Genomic DNA, 8,951 nt, shown 5'->3' with positions numbered 1-8,951 from the left:
TCCAATTGCAAACTTTGTGACAGATGAGAGATTATCCCCTTACTATCGTGCGTTCACTTCAAACTTAACTGGCATAGAAATCCCACATTGCATACAAGAGGCTCTAAAGCATCCCGAATGGAAGAAAGCAGTTGATGAAGAAATTCAGGCCCTTGAGAGTAATGGAACGTGGGAACTCACAGAACTTCCCAAAGGAAAACAACCTGTGGGATGTAAGTGGATATTCAATGTCAAATACAAGGCAGACGGAAGCATTGATAGGTACAAGGCAAGACTTGTGGCGAAAGGTTTCACCCAAACCTACGGGATTGACTACCAAGAAACATTTGCCCCGGTTGCCAAGTTAAATATTATACGTGTCCTGTTATCCTTGGCAGCAAACTTAGATTGGCCTCTCCACCAACTTGATATAAAAAATGCATTCCTTAATGGAGACTTAGAAGGTGAGGTCTACATGGAAATTCCTCCGGGTCTCAAAAACCCAAACAATGCTGACAGTGTGTGCAAAACGAAAAAAAATCTCTTTATGGCTTTAAGCAATCTCCAAGGGCATGGTTTGAAAAATTCACTATAGCAATCAAGAAGTATGGTACACTCAAGGCCAATCAGATCACACCTTATTCATAAAGAAGTCATTCGAAGGTAAAATTGCCATTCTTATCGTTTATGTGGATGATATCATATTGACAGGGAATCATGTAGAAGAAATAAGTCAGTTAAAGAATACTCTTGCTGAAGAGTTTGAGACCAAGGACCTTGGTGCAATGAAATACTTTCTTGGAATGGAAATAGCACGATCAAACACAGGTATTACGGTTTCTCAACGGAAGTATACACTAGATTTACTTAAGGAGACTGGCATGCTCAGCTGTAAGCCTTCAGATACTCCTATGGACCCCTCCAAAAAACTAGATGTAAAGGAAGGTGCCACAACAGTTGACAAAGGAAGGTACCAAAGACTAGTGGGAAAACTCATTTACTTGTCTCACATAAGACCAGACATTAGTTTCCCTGTTAGTGTGGTTAGCCAGTTCATGAACAATCCAACTAATGAGCACCTCGAGGCAGTATATAGGATTCTTAGATATCTTAAGAAAACACCGGGAAAAGGGCTGTTTTTCAAGAAAGGGACAAATAGAGGCATAGAAATCTTTTCAGACGCTGATTGGGCAGGATCCTTGATTGATCGAAGGTCTACCTCTGGCTATTGTTCATATGTATGGGGAAATCTGGTCACCTGGAGAAGCAAGAAGCAGTCAGTTGTTGCTAGAAGTAGTGCTGAAGCAGAATTTAGATCAATGGCGCGCACGGAATTTGTGAAGGAATATGGCTAAAAAGACTTTTGGAAGAATTGAAGATACTATCTGATGATCCAATAAAAATAAAGTGTGATAATCAAGCTGCAATCCGCATTGCAAAGAATCCAGTTCACCATGATAGGACTAAGCATGTCGAAATTGACAGGCGCTTCATAAAAGAGAAGATTGATCAGGAAATCATCAAACTAGATTACACTCCGTCAAATCTTCAAATTGCAGATATACTCACCAAAGCTCTCAAGCGAGACCAATTTGAAATTCTTGTTTCCAAGCTGGGAATGATAAACATATATTGCGCAGCTTGAGGGGGAGTGTGGAATATTTTGGTAGACTATGATTAGTTTCCAAATAATGAGATTAGGATAATAAGCACCTCAATCTCCAAGATTTTTTCTATTTTCCTAATTGGTTAGTTTTCTATGTTTAGTCTTCCTTGATTTAAGGAGTTTGGTAAACCTAATTGATGGTTTCCCTTCCTATTTATTACTGTAATCTTTGCCTATTCCATAATAGAAAATAAGAAGAATTTTTCTCATATTTTTCTTCAGTATCCTAGCACATTATCACACTATTGCTAAACTCTCTTTTCCCCGGATTGTACTGCACACATGGGAGCAAGTTTCAGAAATGTTAAGTGCAAAATAGACATTCACTTTCCACAGGTTCCTCACAGATTATGACTTTTGCAAATCCCCATGAGCCAGTAAAAGATGCAATGCTTGTACATATGTATATATCCCTTAATTGTGTGAAGCAACTCCCATCAGATTGCACTTGCATTGACTCTAAACAAAGAACTATTTCCATATTGATAGCTAAAGGAGTTGCTTTACAGTGGCTTAACTTCAAAGATATTTGGCGCCATTGTCAAATGTTACCCCTTGGCTCCTGAAGAGCATTGGCTTGTTTGGAGGATCCAAGCCCAACAATCAAAGTACATCTCATGTCGAAGAAGTTCTGACACAAGGCACATTGTAAATTTATTACAACATGAACTGTCAGCGTAGATGGTTTTCCAACCATTACCTTATTCTCAAACCTACCTAGCTTTCAGTAATCTCCACTTGTTTATTCAGAAAAATCACATCAACGTCGATCAAGTAAATGAAAAACTGTGTATCACCAGTTGGAGGTTGGAAAATAAAAACAAACAGAAATAAAACATGAATGAGGTGAGAATACAAGCAGCCATACAGCAAAAATGACACAGAATATTGCCAAGTTTCCCATGTTGAACCCTGAAACTGGATGTTGAGAGAGGCTAAACAAGGGTACTGTTTTCTGCTCATCCAGCTCAATTATCTAAACGTCAAAGATCCCTAAGGCACATTGCACAGTTCATTATTCATTGTTTTTTAATCTTAATCTTACTGTGATGGAGGCAAAAAAATAAAAGAAAACATCTGAAATAGCACACTGGGAGCATACAAGCTACCACATTAGACAAACTCTAGGAAATGCAAACTTTCTCAAAAGATGTTGATTAAACAACTATGACGTGATTATGAACAGGAAAGAGCATATAACATAGGTCCCAACCTTCATCATAGATCAGGATTTAGCTTGTTGATTAACAATGTATGCAGAGGATTTTGCAGGTTTTAGGAACCAGAATTTTTCCATTTCCAGAAGTCATGGGAGCTCAAACTGTCCAGCTAAAATTTATCATCAGGCACAAAACCCCTTTGCAGCATTTCATCATGGATCTTAAAAGCTTCCGTCATGTTTTCCTGTGAGACATGACCATTTATTAATGATGTGAATGTAGATCTATCAGGACTTATGCCCCCCTCAGTCATCTTCTTGTATATCATATTGGCTCCTTGCATTTGACCTAGTCTACAGAACCCATCAAGAACAACATTATATGTAATAACATCAGGTAACAGACCTTCATTTTCCATTTGGTTTATCAAATCATAAGCTTTTTCCATGTTCTCCTCTTTTACAAATCCATGTATAATAGTGTTATAAGTAATAGAATCAGGAAGAACTCCTTTGGATTTCATCTTCTTCAGAAACTCATTTGCCTTTCTGAAATCACCATTCCTGCAATAGCCTTTTATAAGAGAGTTACAAGTCACGATAGTGGGCTGAATTCCTTTATCGACCATCTCATTCCACATCCTAAATGCATCAGATAGAAGACCATTACTACAGAATCCATTTATTAGAGCACTGTATGTAATACAGTTAGGATATATCATTTTCGAGATCATATAATCCCTCATTTCTATGGCTCTTTCCATTTCACCTGCTTTACAAAATCCATCAATCAAGGTATTGTATGTAACCACATCAGGCTTGAGATTTCTCTGAGACATAGCTCTGAACAAAGCTAATGCTTTACTCATATTCCCGACCTTGCAATATCCATTTATTAGAGTTGTATAGGTGCAGAAGTCAGGAAATACACCCCTTTCCACCATCTCATTGAATAGTACATCTGCCTCAGAAAGCATCTTTTCTTTGCACAGGCCATTTAAAATAGTATTGTAAGTCACCACATCCATGAGGCAACCGTTCTCCATCATTTCATCACGTATCTTCATAGCATCTGGTATGGCACCAATTCTACAAAAGCCACCAATAAGAATAGTATAAACAATATTGTCAGGTATCAGACCGTTCGACTTCATATCGTTAAAATAAGCCATTGCCCTATCAAGATTCCCAATTCTTGAAAATAACCCAATAAGCGAGCTATAGCTAACCAAATCTGGGACAACACCCCTATGCAGCATCTCATTAAAAGTACCCTCAGCTTCCACCACATCATCCTTCCTACAACACTCGTACAGCAATGTGTTATAAGTGGCCGTGTCAGGATTCAACCCAATCTGCACCATCTCGATTAAAACTTCTTTTGCTCTCCCATACTGTCCCTTTTTACACAAACCATTGACAACAGGATTGTAAGTCAGAAGACCAGGTTTCAGACCCTTATCTGCCATCAATTTCATCACCTCAAAACCTTCTTCCATGCGTCCGTCATGACAGTATGTGCTAATCAAAGTATTGTATGTCACTATATCTGCAAAAATCCCTCTTTCTTCCATTTCGGATAAAAAGTCAATTGCTTTCTCAATTTTCCCATCTTTACAAAATACATTTACCATTATATTAAGCGTATAAACGTTCAAATCTTTCCTAATGTGTACCACATCCATGTACACTTCTCTTGCCAAATCGACCCAACCAAATTTTACAAGTCCTCCAAGAATACTATTACATGCATTTATGGAAACACAGATATTCCTATATTTTAGCGAGCGCAATGCCTCCACAGCATCTCTTAACTTCCTAGCTTGTACATAAGTCCTGATAAACAAATCAAAAACATATAAACTTGACCCACAGTTATTATAACTCTCCACTAATGAATCCACAATCTCAGTTCTCGAAGCTCCACTCCTCCTAACCATCCTGAGAATCAAAGCCTGAGCATCGGATGTTCTTTTACTCCTAACTAATACATGTACCGCGGCGCTCAAAGACCGGGAAGAATGCTCAAAATTCGGGTAATTTAACGCAATAAAATCGATAAATCTCTGACCCATTTGCAAATCATTCCGACATTTATAAAGAACTTCCTTAAATATTGATGGGTTTAGCTGATAGAATATACGGGTGTCAATAGACTGACCTTTCTTTAGAGACCACAAAATCTTTTCGAGTAAAAATGAATCTGGAGTAAGGGTTTGGGTATAACCTCTGTGAATGGAATTAGTGTGTCCTGCTCTGAGGAGTCTCTTAGGATGCAGAAGTGGTCGTCTGCTCGACATTGCACGGTGGCCGTTGGTGTTGGTGTTGGAGTCGAACAGTTCGAGGGTCAACAAGAAAATAGAAAATAAGCCCCTTTTTGTTCCCTATTTTTTTTTTTTTTTGCGTTAAAATGAAAAATATGACCGTTATCCATCAGATTAAACTATTAAATTTGAATTTATATTTCTTGTGTGGGCTCATAATACCTATATTTTTTATTATCATTTTTACAAAAATGAAAAACAAAGTTACCTAAAGGATTTTGTAAAATTTTTCCAATTTGGTCAATTAACATTGTTGAATTTGCAAAGTATTCTAGATAAGTACCTATTTAAAAGTAGCCATTTTGCTAATTTTCACAAAAATGGTAATTTTCTTAACAGCACATGTTGCCTAACCATTCATTGGTATTTCACTTTTATTATTTATTATATATAGAAGTATCGATAACATAATTTGTGCAGCTCGCTCTTTAAATGAAATGACATTAACCACTTGAAAATGAAATAATTTTAACTCGTGATTTTGATTACATAAAACTTAATTAAACATTTAAGCTTATTTTGTTTTAACTCGTTCATGATCGATTTTTAGACTTTGGAGGTGTTAGACCAATTTCTCACTAGGCATTCTGCATACATTTTATAAGTTTATTAAAAATATTAATATTATGAAACCCTTACCTTTGAGGTATCTTGCGAAGCAACCCGTGCTATATATGGTTAGAGCCAACTCTGTACTCGTCAATTTCATGTCAAAGAAATTGTGAAGACAATGAAACATGTCCACAAAACCATTATGAACGACTCAACATTTAACATATTTGATTTATTTCATGTTAACAAAAATCGTGAAAATCAAGATACATGTCAATAAAACTATCAAGAGTAACTTAATTTAAATATGTTAAAAAATCAGTGACATAATTTTTAGGCAAAAAAAGTTCAATGACTATAGTAACACATTATAAATGTTTGATGAACCTTAAGAAAACAAAATATGACGTGTCACTTTCTTATTGGTCAAGTCGACCACACGGGACGTGTCCCTCCGTCGAGTAAAATCTCTTTTAAAGCCATCTTTCCTCGCGTGTGTTCACACACACTGAAGGTGTCTCCGATATGCGTGTATTAACTATTAACTGAAGATTAGTTCAGGGACGGAGAAAGACCAACACATCGCTCTCAAGGTTCCTCTTCCTTCCACATGTCATTACGCGCAGATCATTTTTTGTCTTTTTATTGGATTTTGTGGGAAGAACAAGGAAAAGGGTTGATTTGAGGCTTTTCAGTTATATGGGTTTTGATAATCAATAAATTCAAGGAAATGGGTATTCGATAAATTCGGAAAATTCTGATGTATGGGTCTTTGATTTCGTTATTTGATCCTGACTTGTACATTGCAGAAATTCGAAAACTTGACATCTTGCTTCTGTACAGATAAAGATTGAATTTTCCTCTGACAAGAATTATGTTCTATTTGTGCATAATCGAAATATTGCAAATTTTAATGGTTAATTAATCAGTCTTGCTGTATGATGTTATTTGTTTCTTATTTTATGAGAATATGGAATATTACACTTTGATTACTTGTTTTCTCCTTTTCTATGGTGTAAAGAACTTGATAGGATTGCATGTTTACTTACTCATGCGATGTATTGGAATGTATGACAGCGTTTCTTTGAAGTGGATCGAAGGATTAAAATTTCAATAATTCTTTATAATGAAGAATCATGAGCGTCTGGCTAATCTTGCCTTAGCAGGTATGACACACCCAAACATTCTCATAGATACTATTGGTGTTTCCATTTGATTTAATGAATATAAAAATCGGTTATCGTTTGTTTGTTTTTTCTTTTTCCTGCATATTAAGGCTATGAATTTCGTTTGTTAAATAAATTCAAATCACTGTTTCTCCCACCCAGTGTATTTCACAACAATATAGTTTTATTTCTCTTTCTACTTGGTGCTTTTCTTTTTGCTTAATATACATTTCTTATGGCTACTAATGAATTAAATGCCACAATGTGTATTATCATACTGAAAAATCAGTTCAGGGATGTTTGATTTTTCTTATGACATACGCTTAAGTGTATCCTAATCTTTGAAGTTAGTACCTGTTGAAACAAAACATAAAACATGCTGTACACTTCAATATTGTAGTATTTTATATATAATTTTTTAAATTAGTATTGCCTGTGGATATGGCTATATAATGTATAGAATTTTTTGTGCGCGCATTCATTCTCAATTTGAATTAAAAATAATTAATACAACTGGAGGAGTGTAAAATACCATTGATGTGGGATGTTACTTATATTTTCTTTGTGGTCTCTGTCTTAGTCATGTGTTGTTTATCATGGTTGCAGGTTTGACTTTTGCCCCATTGATTGTGAAGGTAGACCCGAACTTGAACGTTGTTTTGACAGCATGCCTAGCTGTATATGTAGGTTGCTACCGTTCTGTCAAGCCTACTCCACCTTCAGTAAGTGGAACATCTCAATGTGTTTCCAGCAGATTCATTGTTATTCTTTATGAATTTTATCTTGACCCTTACATTGCTTATTTGAATCTTTCAGGAGACCATGTCCAATGAGCATGCCATGCGGTTCCCCTTGGTTGGGAGTGCAGTACTGTTGTCATTGTTCTTACTCTTTAAATTTCTGTCAAAAGACTTGGTCAATGCAGTATTAACATGCTACTTTATCTTACTTGGGATTGTCGCTCTCTCGTAAGTACTTCCCATTCCGGTTATTCTATTATGCTAAATTTACTTTAAATAACTTTTCATTACTCTATCGGAGAAATTAGATGCTTTTGAATCAATATTACTCCTTTCATTTATTTTTTTTAGGGCAACATTGTTACCCGCAATTAAACGTTTCTTGCCAAAACCTTGGAATGATAATGTTATACACTGGCAGTTTCCATATTTTCGATGTAAGTGCCCACTAGTTCTACTTATCTGTTTCTTTTCAATTCAAGCATTGCGATCACATATTTCTCTTTGACATATTCATTTACTTAATCGATTTACCATCAAACATTCAATGAATAGGATGAGTAAAAACTGAGGCTCATTCTCTTGTCAAGTGAAAATTCTTGTAAAATATTTTCTTTGCAGGCAAGAAAGTACAATGATTTTCTTCTTTGATGATTATTGTTATCCATGCCTTTACAAGAAATTGTATTGGGCTTATTTGTAATGATTACATCTCTGAAAGATAACATATGATTTTGTTAAGAAAGTCATTTCTTATATGGACGCTTCAGTGTAGTTTGTATCTTTATTTGCTATAAATTTTAGTGTACAAGATACCATTAATTATTCTGTTAGTCACAGGTTTATTCACCCTCTGAATCCCCCTCCCTCTCCCTTATTTTCTGACGTCCATCCTTCTTTAATTGGATCCATTTGTGCAGAATGATATTTTTATTTACACGTTTGTTGCACAGCTGTGGAGGTTGAGTTCACAAGATCGCAGATTGTTGCAGCAATTCCTGGAACCTTCTTTTGTGCATGGTATGCTTCAAAGAAGCATTGGTTGGCTAACAATATTTTGGGCCTTGCTTTCTGCATTCAGGTTTGATGTTGATAGCAATCATAACACTTACCTTTGTTCCTCCAGTATGATTGTCATACAAACACAAAACTTTTGCCATGTAATGCTCTCATGGTGTAAATGCTGCTTACAGCAATAGGTGCTATCTTTAAATCCTATTCGTACATGTTAAATTTCAAAATGCTTGCCTAAAATATATTAATGATTTTGATATTCAATACGGTAAATTTTGTTGTTTGCCTGTAGAATTTAGGGCAGGTTTGGCATTGCTCAACTTTTTTTTTCTTTAAACTCATCAAACATTC

At 35.8% G+C, this 8,951-nt stretch overlaps 2 protein-coding genes across 3 annotated transcripts; one reads left to right on the top strand and one right to left on the bottom strand.

Moving 5' to 3' along the window:
• Positions 1–2,858: 2,858 nt before the first annotated feature.
• Positions 2,859–5,137, bottom strand: LOC111386406 (pentatricopeptide repeat-containing protein At5g01110). Its single transcript, XM_023010857.1, has one exon. It carries the CDS (start codon positions 5,102–5,104, stop codon positions 2,975–2,977), a length of 2,130 nt encoding a protein of 709 aa, XP_022866625.1. The 5' UTR covers positions 5,105–5,137; the 3' UTR covers positions 2,859–2,974.
• A 995-nt stretch (positions 5,138–6,132) lies between these two features.
• LOC111386408 (signal peptide peptidase-like) lies at positions 6,133–8,847 on the top strand. Of its 2 annotated transcripts, none has more exons than XM_023010862.1 (6): positions 6,133–6,273; positions 6,758–6,846; positions 7,453–7,568; positions 7,663–7,814; positions 7,938–8,023; positions 8,540–8,846. In XM_023010862.1, the coding sequence occupies exons 2-6, from the start codon at positions 6,807–6,809 to the stop codon at positions 8,671–8,673; spliced, it is 528 nt and encodes a 175-aa protein (XP_022866630.1). In that variant the 5' UTR covers positions 6,133–6,273; positions 6,758–6,806; the 3' UTR covers positions 8,674–8,846. The 2 variants fall into 2 exon arrangements, with proteins under 2 accessions (XP_022866630.1, XP_022866631.1); XM_023010863.1 differs by lacking the exon at positions 6,133–6,273 and adding an exon at positions 6,320–6,442 and having other exon boundaries at positions 8,540–8,847.
• The last annotated feature ends 104 nt before the right edge of the window (positions 8,848–8,951 follow it).

Source organism: Olea europaea, unplaced genomic scaffold, assembly GCF_002742605.1.
Source record: "Olea europaea var. sylvestris unplaced genomic scaffold, O_europaea_v1 scaffold3549, whole genome shotgun sequence".
In the NCBI taxonomy this organism is placed as follows: domain Eukaryota; kingdom Viridiplantae; phylum Streptophyta; class Magnoliopsida; order Lamiales; family Oleaceae; genus Olea; species Olea europaea.
The sequence above is the reverse complement of the archived record's forward strand: the minus strand, read 5'-3'. Positions and strand labels throughout refer to the sequence as shown.

Excerpts from the sequence above, each read along its gene's own strand:
- LOC111386408 (XM_023010863.1), top strand. The coding sequence starts at position 6,807 with ATGAAGAATCATGAGCGTCTGGCTAATCTTGCCTTAGCAG. Across the intron at positions 6,847-7,452 it reads GGCTAATCTTGCCTTAGCAG|GTTTGACTTTTGCCCCATTG; the intron begins GTATGACACACC and ends TCATGGTTGCAG. Across the intron at positions 8,024-8,539 it reads GCAGTTTCCATATTTTCGAT|CTGTGGAGGTTGAGTTCACA; the intron begins GTAAGTGCCCAC and ends TTTGTTGCACAG.
- LOC111386406 (XM_023010857.1), bottom strand. The coding sequence starts at position 5,104 with ATGTCGAGCAGACGACCACTTCTGCATCCTAAGAGACTCCTCAGAGCA.